General features: G+C 40.9%; 1 protein-coding gene across 1 annotated transcript in view; it reads right to left on the bottom strand.

The window, feature by feature from the left end:
- The window catches only part of tmem91 (transmembrane protein 91), a 31,527-nt gene that overhangs the window by 3,574 nt on the left and 13,209 nt on the right, over nucleotides 1-14,744 (bottom strand). The window contains exons 2-3 of the mRNA XM_065283031.2: nucleotides 12,586-13,957; nucleotides 1,667-1,813 (exon numbers count right to left, since the gene is read on the bottom strand). Coding sequence (XP_065139103.1) covers nucleotides 1,667-1,813; nucleotides 12,586-12,987 — 549 coding nt within the window. The 5' untranslated portion in view covers nucleotides 12,988-13,957. The remainder of the gene's footprint in view (nucleotides 1-1,666; nucleotides 1,814-12,585; nucleotides 13,958-14,744) is intronic.

Below are 14,744 nucleotides of genomic sequence, written 5' to 3'. Positions count from 1 at the left end.
AACAAGGTGCTGAAAGCGTTCTTTAGAAATGTTGGCCCATATTGATAGGATAGCATCTTGCAGTTGATGGAGATTTGTGGGATGCACATCCAGGGCACAAAGCTCCCGTTTCACCACATCCCAAAGATGCTCTTATGGGTTGAGATCTGGTGACTGTGGGGGCCATTTTAGTACAGTGAACTCATTGTCATGTTCAAGAAACCAATTTGAAATGATTTGAGCTCTGTGACATGGTGCATTATCCTGCTGGAAGTAGCCATCAGAGGATGGGTACATGGTGGTCATAAAGGGATGGACATGGTCAGAAACAATGCTCAGGTAGGCCGTGGCATTTAAACGATGCCCAATTGGCACTAAAGGGCCAAAAGTGTTCCAAGAAAACATCCCCCACACCATTAAACCACCACCACCAGCCTGCACAGTGGTAAAAAGGCATGATGGATACATGTTCTCATTCTGTTTACGCCAAATTCTGACTCTACCATCTGAATGTCTCAACAGAAATCAAGACTCATCAGACCAGGCAACATTTTTCCAGTCTTAAACTGTCCAATTTTCGTGAGCTCATGCAAATTGTAGCCTCTTTTTCCTATTTGTAGTGGAGATGAGTGGTACCCGGTGGGGTCTTCTGCTGTTGTAGCCCATCCGCCTCAAGGTTGTGCGTGTTGTGGCTTCACAAATGCTTTGCTGCATACCTCGGTTGTAACAAGTGGTTATTTCACTTTTCTATCAGCTTGGATCAGTCGGCCCATTCTCCTCTGCCTCTAGCATCAACAAGGCATTTTCGCTAACAGGACTGCCGCATACTGGATGTTTTTCCCTTTTCATACCATTCTTTGTAAACCCTAGAAATATTTGTGCATGAAAATCCCAGTAACTGAGCAGATTGTGAAATACTCAGACCGGCCTGTCTGGCACCAACAATCATGCCACGCTCAAAATTGCTAAAATCATTTGCTGCATACCATTCTGACTTTCAGTTTGGAGTTCAGGAGATTGTCTTGACCATGACCACACCCCTAAATGCATTGAAGCAACTGCCATGTGATTGGTTGATTAGATAATTGCATTAATGAGAAGTTGAACAGGTGTTCCTAATAATCCTTTAGGTGAGTGTATATACCATGGTACCCTGTTGAAGGAAACAAGATGGAAGAGACAAAAGTATACACAATTAAAGGTAAACATATGGTGTTGTTGCTATTTATATCTGACCTGAACCCGTACTTTTGGTGGGATAACATACAGTAATGTAGACAGGTTTAGTTAGTCATATAGTCAGTATAGTTTAGATGTTAGCCCATTTGAGCTGAGAAAACATTTAATAATACCATATTACATAATATTACCTTGTCAAATTTCTCATTAAAACACAGATATGAGGCAAGTTATTGTCAGGTGCTATAAAGCAATACTGCAGTAGTCTACGATTAATGGATTGTGTTTTCTTGTCCTCTCCTTCAGTTGACATTTAATTTGTTTTCTCCCACATACCATCTGCCATTTTTATAATATTTAACTAAACAGCAAGACTCTGTCAGAATTTTCATAAACAATGTAAGGTCATGGAGTATACGAGTAAATGCTGTCTGTTTTATTGAAGGATTCTTATTGGATTTCTGTTACCGTCTGTCAAATGCATATAGATTAAAAGATGTAAATATACCTTTTGTGAAAGATAGAATGCAGCGATGCCCAGAGGCCAGAAACAACACAACATAGAGAAGAAAGCCAGGCCCAGGTAATCTTGAGGGATCATGATGGGAAAGTTGCTTTCACTGTCTGTATCACTGAAGTCATCACTGGATGAGTCCTATGGGAAAAGTTTACAAAAATAAGACCTCATATATATCAAGCAGGAGGTGATAATCTCTGTATGTTTCAAAAACTTTGCCTGAACAGAATATTGTGTTTAGGCCTAATGCTCTAAAACTTGAGGTTTGTTTGATCTTGTTGAGGTCTGAAGTGCTGCACTATGCAAATGTATCTGTTACATGTTTTGCTTGTTTCTGTGAGATAATCTGACTGAATGAGGTTATGGCAAATGCTCAGTACTTGTGCTGCCTACAGGCAAATGTTTTTTTCCAAAACAGAGCTGTGTTTATGTCTCTATTGCTAGGACTGTGTGTGTATTAATTCTGCCTGACTCAGTCTCTCTAAAACAGTTGTCCTTCACATGCAGGTGTTTTTCTATAGAACTAGATTTTTAAAACATATAAAAATTATTTGCAATTATTGATGCTATTAATAATCTGTTTCTTGATCTATAAATTAAAGTTTTGGATTTTCTAATAGGGTATTTTAAACTTGCTGGTGGTTAATCATCATGCTGTCGCAATTTACATTTTAGGCATCTATATTGTACTCAAAATGAATATCTTAGTCATAATATGTCAGAACGGAAGCTTTTAATAAAACAACATGGTCGCATGCTTGCTGGCCGCACAGTATCCTCTCTTCTTTGTTCAAAGGTTTTTAAATATTTAAATAGCAGCACTTTTACACTTGACCTCCTGATGAAAAGGCCTGATGGCACGACAGCATGTGTAATCTGTGCTGACAGAGAGAACTTCAAGCACTCTTTGAAATGGACAGCGTGTGTTTGCTTTGTGACAAGCTGCTTTTTAGAAGAATGAGTTTGCGTTTTAATGCAGAATGCCAAGCATTAAAGTATGTTTTTGTTTATATCACTTTATTTGACAGCAGGCAATGACACAAAGTGAATAAGCACCCTGCATTTTGTCAGATTTTCCGACAGATATAATTGCTTTGATATTTTGATGTTTTTTGTATTTCGGCTTCGGATCCAGCACAAAAATATGTCAGGTAGCTTCTTTGTTAGGGTGTCAATCATGATGATTACAGGGAAAAACTCAATCTGTTATTTTTTGCTATCCAGATCTTGTTTGCTGGTATATGAAATAGAGGTTGGCATTCAGATCATCGGCACAGTGGCAATTTTATTCACACAACAGTGGATGCAGAGCTTCTATAATTGTGCTGGGTTTAAAGCACTATTCATGCCTTTAATTTTTTTCATCAGTTTAATTTCAATCATTGATTTCACTTTACAGGGATAATTCACCCAAAAATGAAAATTCTTTCATCATTTTCTCATCCTCATGTTTTTCTAAATCTGCATGAATTTCTTTTTGCTGATGAACACAAAAGAAGATATAATAATAGATGATGGAAAGCACACAGCTGATTGTAACCATTGACTTCCATAGTAGAAATAAATAATACGAGGGAATTCAATAGGTACCATCAACTGTGTGCTTACCGTTATTTATCACAATACTTCCATAATATTTGTTTTCCTACTATGGAAGTCAATGGTTACAATAAGCTGTGTGCTTACCATGTTTTATCAAAATATATTTTGTGTTTATCAAAATAAAAATCTCATACAGGTTTAGAACAACACGAGTAAATGATGACAAGAGTTATATATATATATATATAGGGGGGTTCACAGACTAGGTCACATTTGTTTATCTTTGACTGTATTGCATAATGTGCTGTGGGCTGCAATGCACAGCAAATCAAAAATACAAAGCATAGTGATTTGTTGTCCGGATACGGTAAGCTACTGTATGAGGATTTAACTGTAAATAAGCAACTGTGATGCCAAGAAGGAAAATGACTCATTCAGTTCTCTCTTCTAAACGGGAATTTACATTTAATAAGGAACAAGTCAGGGCAAACACGAAAATCAAACAAGATGACATTGCCAACTGATAAAAAAATACAGATTAATATAGTACCAGATGCTGTATGCCAAATTGGGCATAGTTGTCACACTTCTTAACCCAGCAAATATTTCTCATTGTAAAAGCAGGCATTAAATGCGGGGTGCATAATTTTTGAAAAACACTTTGGAAAAGGGAGTCGGGCCGAGTACCAAAACGCAGTAAGCCAATCAGCAGTAAGGGTCGTGTCTACTAACCGATATTGTTGCCTTGGTTGCATATGTGTGGGGCGGGTCTATCAAAAGAAGGTCCAGATTCTATTGGGGTAGGGGCGTGTTTGTTTAGGTGATTTCGAATATCAACATTGGTTTTCAGAGATCATGCACCCCGCCTTTAAGTTGTCAGTGAAACCTGCAATAACAGTCTTCTTTGCATTATGTAAAAGCAAAGAGTTTACATTTCTAAAATATGATTATTATGAAACACATTTTTATTTAAATTATTTGTAATTAGTAAAGAATTCACAGTAAATGAATGTTTTGTGGGGGGAGGGTTGTACTGAAGAACACATGTGTGAATCTGAATTAAAAACTTATTGACAACTTATGTCATCCTCCCCGACACCCTGCCCTGCTCTGCCTACATGTTTAGGGGCCAATCACAAAAAACGCATTTATGGCAGTAGCAAGTGCCTTTTTTGAATTATATTCTATGTGTAGTGAGCGTATGCGTGCTCTTTATGCGCACCAAATGCCTTGCGGTTTTTGCCGCCGTTGCAGCAGCACACGTTTTTGAAGGAGCACGTGAGAGCGGAAAAGCAGCTGACGTCATTTGCGTCTTTACATTATCCAATCGAATGAGGGGAGAGGCGGGCCTTTACGTTGTGGTGAGGGAAGTTTACAGTTGCTTTGAAGAACCGGACTTCACTCGCTAATGGCGCTTTTCCATTGCATAGTACCCCACGGTTTAGTTTAGTTTGGGTCGGGTCAGCTCACCTCACTTTGGCGTGGTTAGCTTTTCCATCGAGTTTAGTATCACTTCGGAGTGGGAGGGATTATAGGCGTGTCGTTATATTTACGCTGCCTACTGCTGTGACATCATACAAGTGAGAGCGTTGTTGTACATTCCCATACATTCATTTATTTCTCAGTCTGCCACAAAATTAAAATTGGCCACCACAAATAGATGTTTGCACATCGCGTTTATAACTACCTCTGTCTCACATGAAAGTTTCTGTTCAAACACCCGACCCGTGGCGTCAGTCGACGGCGCTCCGCTGAGCCTCATTCAAATTGCATTTCACTAGTTCGCCTGCGCATTCAGGTCTTAATGATTAATGGTAAACAAACTTGGCTTGCTGTCCTCGAAGGGAGCTCTGTACCTGAGCTCTGAACCTTCAGAGAGAGCGAACCTGAGGCTGGGGCTCGAGCCACAAGTTCAACCCCCCGCAACGGAACTGCAAAGAGGAAGAAGGAGAGAGTGAAGGAGAGAGTGAAGGAGGAGATGGGGAGGAGGAGGGATGTCGGAAAAGAAAGCAGCTGGACAGGAAGGCCTAAAGGCTGCCTTATATACGCCCATGATGATGATGATGATTGACAGGCCTGAATGTTTAGGCTCCTCCCGAACCTACGTTTAGAACTGCATTTCACTAGTTCGCCTGCGCATTCAGGTCTTAATGATTAATGGTAAACAAACTTGGCTTGCTGTCCTCGAAGGGAGCTCTGTACCTGAGCTCTGAACCTTCAGAGAGAGCGAACCTGAGGCTGGGGCTCGAGCCACAAGTTCAACCCCCAAAAGAGTGTTTGATGGACAGCAAGTTGAGCAGGAGCCTGCGAGTAATAAAGGTCTGTAAGATTTATCCTCTCTCTCCCCCCCAAAAAATGGGTAGAATATCATCAAACCATTTCTTCTTCCTCTTACTGAATTACTACTGCGGTAGTAAGAGCGAAGATGAAATCACTGCTGCGGCAGTGAAAGAATTGTACAGAAAAAGATGTGCAAAGTTTCAGCTTAAGACTCCTGCGGGAGTCAATGGGAAGCGTGCGGCCTGGGGCTCCTGCGGGAGCAAGGCTGAATCACTACTGTGGTAGTGCGAGCGTTATGAAATCACTGCTGCGGCAGTGAGCAAAGTTATACAGAAAAAGCTGTGCGAAATTTTGGCTTAAGACTCCTGCGGGAGTTACTGGGAAGCGCACGGACTGGGGCTCCTGCGGGAGCAGGCTGAATCACTACTGCGGTAGTGCGAGCGTTATGAAATCACTGCTGTGGCTGTGAGCAAAGTTATACAGAAAAAGCTGTGCGAAATTTTTTGGCTTCAGACTCCTGCGGGAGTTACTGGGAAGCGAACGGACTGGGGCTCCTGCGGGAGCAAGGCTGAATCACTACTGCGGGAGTGCGAGCGTTATGAAATCACTGCTGCTGCAGTGAGCAAAGTTATACGGAAAAAAGTGTGCGAAATTTGGGCTGATTTTAGCTCTAGCTATAAACACTATATGCTACGCATCAGTTACGGGCTATGTATTGTAACTATGTATGCTTGTATGGTCCCTGTCAAATAAACAAATAATAACTCCTGCGGGAGTAGGAAATGCGCTGTCTGGGGCTTCGGAGCGAGCGGGATAAGATCACTACTAAGGCAGTGAGAAAAAAGGTTGCGACAACTGTTAAATAAGAGCGCGATCGGCTGGGATCAATACTGTGGTAGTATGAGCAGGACAAAATCACTGCTGAAATCAATGCGTATCGAGCGAAAGGTTGTTAGAGGCTGATTGTGGTTGATAATTAGCCAACATGTTAATTCGATTTTTGTTGACAAATAACTGCGCAAAAAACACACGAACATTGGAAACAATCGTGAACACGTTTTTTTGGAGCAACAGACTATATTATTTATGATAAATTTCTATAGGGGGAAAAACGCAAAATAAGAACATCTTGTGACTATTTTGTGGGCTTGTCTGCTTACTTTAGAGAACTGTGTTAAGAGGTTGGTATCCAGTGGGACCAGCGGGACCCAACTCGAACCTTGTGGGAGCATGCAGCTTACCTTTGCTGCGGGTGGGACTGGGCAGATAAAGAAAGCTAGTGGTCCCGGGGTTTCTCGTTGATATAAGTGTCAACAAATAAGAAAATTAAAACTGGAACGGAAGACTGAAATTTTTGTTTCATCGCCTAGCAATTGAAAAAGCGTGAATATGTATAAAAAATATATGAATGTTATAGAATATGCATCTGCGGCCGGTCAGTTTATGGGAAAAAGCAGGGTTTCTCGATTGTTATAATACGTAGACTACGCTGTGAGATCAAAGCCCAAAGACGTGATCCACTTAGCTTTGCAGCTAGCACGGCACCGTTTAATCCCAGATAGCACAGGTACGACTGTAAGATGTCTGATAAAGATCTGGAGAAGTGGAATACATTTGGTGTGTAAACACATCTTATAAAGGTCTTAGAAAGAGCTGCTTTACATACGTTATAAATCAAAAACATCTTTAATATGTCTATGACATCTTTTAGGAAAAGTCCCAGAGACGTATTGCAGATGAGCAAACAATCTAAATAATGTGACTTGCAGATGTAAACACAGACATCGAATAGACATCTTCGAGATGTATGTGTGCTATCAGGGATGCGTTTGAAATGACACCTTTGGACACCTAGACAGCACGGGTACGAATGAAAAAGCATTAGAAGGATCTGGAGCTCTGGGGAAAAAAAAAAAAAAAAAAATCTGGGTGAGTAAACATCTCATAACAACCTGGAATAAAATTTTCCGGCAGCCTGCCGCCCAATTGGCCTGCTGCCAGCCAGCCGCTTTGCTTTTATGAACCAAAGTCAAACTTTCCGAATTTGGCATTCAATAGAAAAATCGTTGATCAGTTTCATGAGCAGAGCATTCGCGTCGCGCACGCACCACATCTCTGCAGCGTGTATAGTGAGAATTTGAGAAGGGCGAGTCATGTATTGCAGATGTGCAATTTAATCATCAAAAATTACATCTTGCAGGTGAAAATGTAGCATAGACATCAAATAGACGTGTATGTGTGCTATCAGCAATGTAGAAGCACTCTTGTATGAAAAAATTATTACAAACGCAAGAGCAAACGGCAATTGTTCTCGTTTTGTGAACAATTGATCTTTAATCTGTGATCAATTCTCAAAAGTGAAGTTTAGCTAAACAAAACAAAAATCCAAGAACGGAGCTAGAAGTTCATAAACTATATTTAAGACTGTTGATGACAGCGGAAAGTTCCCTCTCGCCCCTAACATTTTTTAAAATAAAGCTTATTGAAAACTGGCCGTGAGGACGAAGGCCAGGATCTGCTGCGGTAAAGAGAAATAAAAATTCTGACGAATTATAGTGAAGTAAGCAGCCGAATCATTGCTGTGGCAATGAAGTAAAATGAATTTAAGAGGCTGGAGGACATAAACAGGAATCACGGCTGGGTAGAGAAATATATATATATTTTACAGATTATCGTGAAAAGCAGCCGAAACATTGCTGCGGTAATTAAATAAAATTAATTTAAAAGTTGGGTGCTAGGACGAAAACAGAAATCGCTGCTGTGGTAGAGAAATGTAAACATTTTCTAACAAATTATTGTGAAAAAGCGGACGAAAACATTGCTGCTGCAATGAAGTAAAATTTATTTAAAAGCTGGGTGCGAAGACGAAAACAAGGATCATTGCTGCGGTAGAGAAATATGAAAATGTTCTCTGACAAATAATCGTGAAAGAAGCAGCCGAAATCATTGCTGCGGCAATGAAGTAAAATTCATTTAAAAGCTGGGTTTGAGGACGCCAACAGGAATCACTTCTTCGGGAGAGAAAATAAGAACATTGTGACAGATTTTCGTGAAAAACCAGCCGAAAAAATAAATAAATGCTGCGGCCATGAAGTAAAATTAATTTAGAAACTGGGTGTGAGGACGAAAACAGGAGTCACTGCTGCGGTAGAGAAATATAAAAAATGGTCTTTGACAAATGATCGTAAAAGAAGCAGCCAAAATCATTGCTGCGGCAATGAAGTAAAAATAATTTAATCAGCTGGGTGTGATGAAGAAAACCTGGATCACTGATGTGGTAGGAAAAAGTTATTTTCTCTGACAATTATCAAGGGAGAAGCAGCCGAAATAATTGCTGCGGCAATGAAGTAAAATAAATTTAAAGCTGGGTGTTAGGATGGAGGCTGGATCACTACTGTGGAAGAAAAATTGTAAATTTACTCTGACGAATTATTGTGAAAGAAGTGGCCGAATTCATTGCTGAAGCAATGAAGTAAAATTATTTTAAAAGCTGGGTGAGGGGACGAAACCGGGATCACAACTGCAAATAGAAAAAATTGACAATTTTCTCTGACAAAGTATCGTGAGAGGACGAAATTACTGAGGTGGAGAAATATCAAGTTTAACTGGGGCTGGTGAATAATCGGAGTCCGAGAACACTGCTGCGGCAGTGAGAAATGGATTTTAACTGGCGCTATTGCGGTTGGTCAGATAACTGCTGTGGCCTTGAGATTGAAAATGAAATCAAGTGCGGGAGCGGTGTTTGTGGTTGCTGCTGCGGCTGAGGGAATGAACTTTAGGTGAGACAGGTGGAAATTATTCAATGGTAAAGGCTAATTATGTGCGCTTCTAGTAGAAACCGGCGTTTAGGGATGAAGTCCTGCAGTTGGTTACGAGGTGAGTTAATACAGACAAATCTTCTTTAGTCCATAAAGTCTATAAAGTTTATTGGCATAACTCCGTGGCGTGATATTTAATGACCTGATATCAATTTAATGGTGCGGCGATGAGAGACAATACCGAAGAACAATTTCAAGTTGCGAAGCGTGTTTAAATGTTTTAATAAACACTGAGGTTTGGCTGTTGGACAAATTGTGAATAGCAATGAGACCGGGGTTAGGTCGCCTGTTAATTAAGCACTAAGCATCAACCGAACCGCGTTTTTTGAGATGTTCTAATCAATTGTGAATAATATTTAAAGCAATGAAGAAGCAATATCTTTATTGAATAAACATTATATGCTTATTAGGTTGATGAAAGTGGACTAGCTTACCGTGATAGTGCGAGCGGCGGTTCTGTAACGGAGAGAAAATTGATAATAATAGGATAAATGTGAACTGAGATCCCTACTGCGGTAGAGATAAAGCGACAGAAAGATCAGCTTTAAATAATACTTAACCGGACTCGTGGCGAGCCCGTGTGAGCAGGCAAGCCTGCAACAAATCTCTTTGATTGATCCATGCAATACAATGCTATTTAATGTATATGCGTTTTTACTATGAAGTATAGAAACTTGCCATTTAAAACACGAGATAGGCTATCTTATATTTATATAAAATGTACCCTGGATGAGGAAATAACTACGATCCGATTTCTGCATTGCTTGAAAAGTAAAAACGTAAATGAAATGAAAGTTTAATAAAGACATATTTATGAGATTGTTATTTTGTTCATGTTCTTATATGTGTCAAGTTTTGTGTTACAACAATAGGGTTGTTCCGAGTCCGACAGACGACTTTTTCTATCCTTAGCTTTGTGTTGGGTTTTTTTTTTTTTTTTTTTTTTTGAATTCAATTGCTCAATGCTGTCGGTTCAAAGAAAAGTGCAACAGTTAGCGCGTCATGCCTTTCGCCTGAGACGTGTGCGCGAAAAGCGGAGGCTCGTTGTAGACCATTGCGTGGGCATCCTTGCCCGTCCGCGGAGACTGTCATATCATGTATGCATGCGGGGCCAGTGGAATGCAGTGTTGCCTTGGATGGAAGAACGCGGGAGCGTGTAGCGAATTCTTCTACAGAGCTGTGAGAAAAAATAAACTATCGAGAAGAACGAAAAACGAGCAGTTTGATTGAATTGACAATAAGGTAGGTTTCACTACGATTAACTCTGGATTATAAAGCTCCGATGATTGTTAGCTTTGATGTAAAATGAATTAATAAACGTGAAAACAAGTGCAACACAGTCCTGTGGGCCGCCATTGATGTTTTGGTCGATCGCGCATGCGTAGACGGAATTAACAGAAGCGCATGATGTCGCGTCGCCATTGTCAAACAGCGTTTGCAATCGAGCATGCGGTTGACGTGTAAAAGAACATCCGAAATGCAAAAATATTGAGCACAGCCCCTGACATCAACTACGGCGGTAGTGAGCGGGTACTAAAAAAGCTGCTGCATTGGTATTTAAAAATATATTTCCCAAGTTAGTAGGGGCCTGGAGCTCGTTGTGTAGACGTGATTCCGGAAACGGGCGGGGCCAAAATGTCGGAAAAGAAAGCAGCTGGACAGGAAGGCCTAAAGGCTGCCTTATATACGCCCATGATGATGATGATGATTGACAGGCCTGAATGTTTAGGCTCCTCCCGAACCTACGTTTAGAACTGCATTAAGCATATATATTGCGGACGTGCACGTCGCGAATGTGCCGCCACAAACTGCAAGTCTGGAAAAAACTGTTATGGTGTCCCGGATTCTCAACCTGCAGATGTTTTTCATCGCTAAAAGGGTGTTTGGAAACTTATAGCAGAACACAGATAACAACATGTTTGCTTGAGACAGCGCAAGCTAGCAGTAAGCTAAAGCTAATATTTACATTATAGCAATGACGTGACGATTCTCTCAGACCAATCAGTGATCTACAGTGTTTTCGCGTCACGTTTAGTATCAGCTCGGGTCGCTTGGAACCCCAACCGAGGCGGTACGAAAAAAAGTATCGGGTACTACTTACTGCACCCAATGGAAAAGCTCCCAAAAGTAAGCTGACCCGACCCAAACTAAACTAAACCGTGGGGTACTATGCATTGGAAAAGCGCCATAACTCTCTCCTGGATGTTTGTGCACCTCTCACCCTCAAAGTAGTGATGCAAAGTCCGATTCATTTCCGCGAACCGGCTCATTTCGGACAGTTCGGCTCATTGAACCGGTTCAAAAAGCCGATTCACCGGTTCCTGACGTCATCAAGGAATGACATCACTTCGCATTTACTGTATCAATGAAACATTCAAATAAAGTCGTTTGTGTCAACACATTAAAACTTTTTTAAAAAAAAAACGTTTTTGTGAAGGCATATAGCTGATTTATTGCCTTTCATTCACAAGACGTTAGGAATGTTTGGGGTCACAGTTTAAATCGCGGATGATAAATAATAAATGCCAGATACAACTGACCAGTTTTGACAAGCCTACAACTTGAATAAGATTCCTAAAAGTGATGTACAATTGCGGATGTGTAAGTATAAATAATAAATACACTTGTGTGTTAAACTCATTGGTCTTCCTTAAACAACTACAATATGATTTGCATGCACAATAAATCTAACCAAAACTAAAGCTTTTTAATAAACAAGCATATCAAGAAACTAATTAAAAAAAAGAAACTTCGCGCTTCAGGCTCATTCAAATCCTCGATGATTCACACGCAGTGTCAGCAACTCATCCGTCAGAATCGTCGGCAATCCTCGCCTCGGCAATCGACAAACTTCGTTCGGTTCTTGAGTCCGAATTGCTATTTCGGCTGTGTGCGTCCTGCGTCATCAACCCGGAACCTATACCTAAAACTAACGTTTGATTCAGTTCGATTTGTGAACCGGATCGACCGGTTACTTCCTGAGAACCGGCTCAAAAGAACGATTCGTTCAAGAACCTAACATCACTACCTCAAACAAGGTCAGAGCAAGCGCCTTCTTTTTAAAGTTTCTGCTAATATGACAGTTAACAGCAAAAGAGCGCTCACGCGTCAATATTGATTGACAAGACAGCTGACTCAGTGGTTATCTAGCAATATAAAAAGCCGCGGCGCACTGCTCTTTTTTTAAGACAGTGTGTCACGCCTTGCGTTTCCAAGTGTTTAAAACGTGTTTGGTGTGATTAGCCTAGTCAGGAGAAAAAAATGCCTTACCTCAAAATCTGGCAAAAGGTCATCCCCATCCTCCATGCTGTAAGATACACTATGGACATCTCTAGTCTCTGCCAGTAACTTCCTTTCCAAAGAGGAACCAGGACCAATGTCCACAAAAGTCGTTTCCACATACTCTTTACTGTGGATGCCCAGCGAGTCAGCAGCCGCCCAAATGCTAGTTGGTGGGTAAAGTGTCTCTAGAGTGCTAGTTAACGAACATGGGTCCAATAGTTGCTGCTGACGAATATCTGTAGAGCTGCAATAATTCCTCCAGTCCAGAGGGGGCAGTCTTTTGTCCTGCTCATTTCTCACCAATATGCCTTTAAACAGACTGCTTCTTCCACCTTGGTTTTTGGGACTGTTAGCCAACAGTGGATGCTCAAGTTCATCTAGCCTATCCATTTTCCGATGTCTCTTTCAAGGCGTGGAGGTGACAACATTAAGTGAAATTTTGCCACTGAATGGAAAACACTCTTAAAAATGTGTCATTTGTTTTAAACCAATGGCTTAATTGTTATTTACACTCAGTAACATAAATCTTGATCAAAGCACTGGCTCATGCTCTGTCAAATTCTCCCATCCATCTCATATGAGGTAGCGTGGGGTGAGGACGTATTTTAGTCTGTGTTGAGTTCTTGCATATTTACATGTCGGAAGCTATTTGTTTCTTCGCTTGATGGCTGAATGCAAGGCTCATGTAGCACATTTTACATGATTGGATGTATGTCAGCCCATAAATATGCTAATGTTGCTTCACTTTGCATGTAAAAAGATTAAGATGTTAGAAAACCTTGGTTAGCAACAGTCTGTAGACAAGCTGTGCAATGCTGGTGGTAATCTTCACTTCTGTTTTCACCCTGCTTTTCTAGACAGATATGTGAGTCAAAATTATTTTAAGCGAATTCTGTAATGACACAATAAGTTGACTGAAATAAAAATAGCTGGGATTTTGACAGAGCAAACCAGTGTCTTCAAAGTGCCAAAATCTTTGAAGTGTTACCCAAGAAAAGCTTTCTTAAAGGCCAGGCGTCAGCTTCATAAACTGTGCATATATAGATTTCTTCCTGTTTGTAGTCCCAGTGTGTTTCCAGAGCTGTGAAATTGATGTCCACAAAAACTGATTCTGCTCAGCGAGCGCTCACGAAACTCATTACGTTTGCGGCCACAGAGAAATGTCTTGATGAAGAAATGCTCAGTGCTCGGGTATTGATTTATTGTAGGTTGGCAGGGCCTGGTGTGTGCTAGTTGAGACCAGAATGCTCTTTTGGGACATGTATTTTTAATGCTGCGTGCTCTCCCAGGAGCCCCATGTCTGAACAGGTGTAAAGTCTCTTCGGCACCTCTCACTTTTCATTGTGACACTTGGACTGTTCTGCCAAAAGAAGAGAACAAAGTCAGGAATAACATTTAGCTTTAAAGTCTTCCACCTCATAATGTTTCAAACCTCGCTTGACTATGATGCTTGAATGGCAGTACATCCAAGCAAAAGACACTCATTAACTCAGCATCTGGTTTTTGAACTTTTCTGAGCTGAGCCTATTTCAGGAACACATCTGTCTCAAAGGCAAATAGCGTCAGTGAGACTTGTTGATGTGGAAATATAGTCTGCGGTGAGAGGGCAGTTGCCAAGGCAAAGGCAAGTTCCCTTTAAAGATGTTAGATGGGCATGGCGGTTCAGGAGAGACACTGAAGAAAGTGTCTTCTTGCAACACACCCTCGGGCAGATCTTATGGCTCATGATGCACATCATCTACTTCAGAAATCTCTGCGGCCTTTAACTAAAAACATCAGAAGATGCTCAGACCTGCCAGCTGAGTGTGTTGCCAGATAACTATTTAAAGCAGAGGTCTCCAGCTCCCAGCCTCACAAAAACATTACCAATATAAACACCCAGGCAAATGCCTGGGATCTTCAGTGTGAAATGGACCTTATGATGTGATAATGTCCTTCATTCATGACATCCCCTCCAGCTTCTGTTTATGTTGATACCGTCTTTAGAGTCATCTTGATGCTGTATTCATTAGCTTTATCCTCAGTTAGGGTTGTGCAAGTTTTTGATTTAACGCCAGCTCCACATTAGTGCACATCCCAATGCTTCTGGCTCTAGACGGCAGAGCTCTTGAAGTGAGTGTAATATGTGCGAAACCTTACTCAAGAAG

Source organism: Paramisgurnus dabryanus, chromosome 9 (assembly GCF_030506205.2).
Source record: "Paramisgurnus dabryanus chromosome 9, PD_genome_1.1, whole genome shotgun sequence".
Lineage (NCBI taxonomy): Eukaryota > Metazoa > Chordata > Actinopteri > Cypriniformes > Cobitidae > Paramisgurnus > Paramisgurnus dabryanus.
This window is presented reverse-complemented; position numbering and strand designations above follow the sequence as displayed.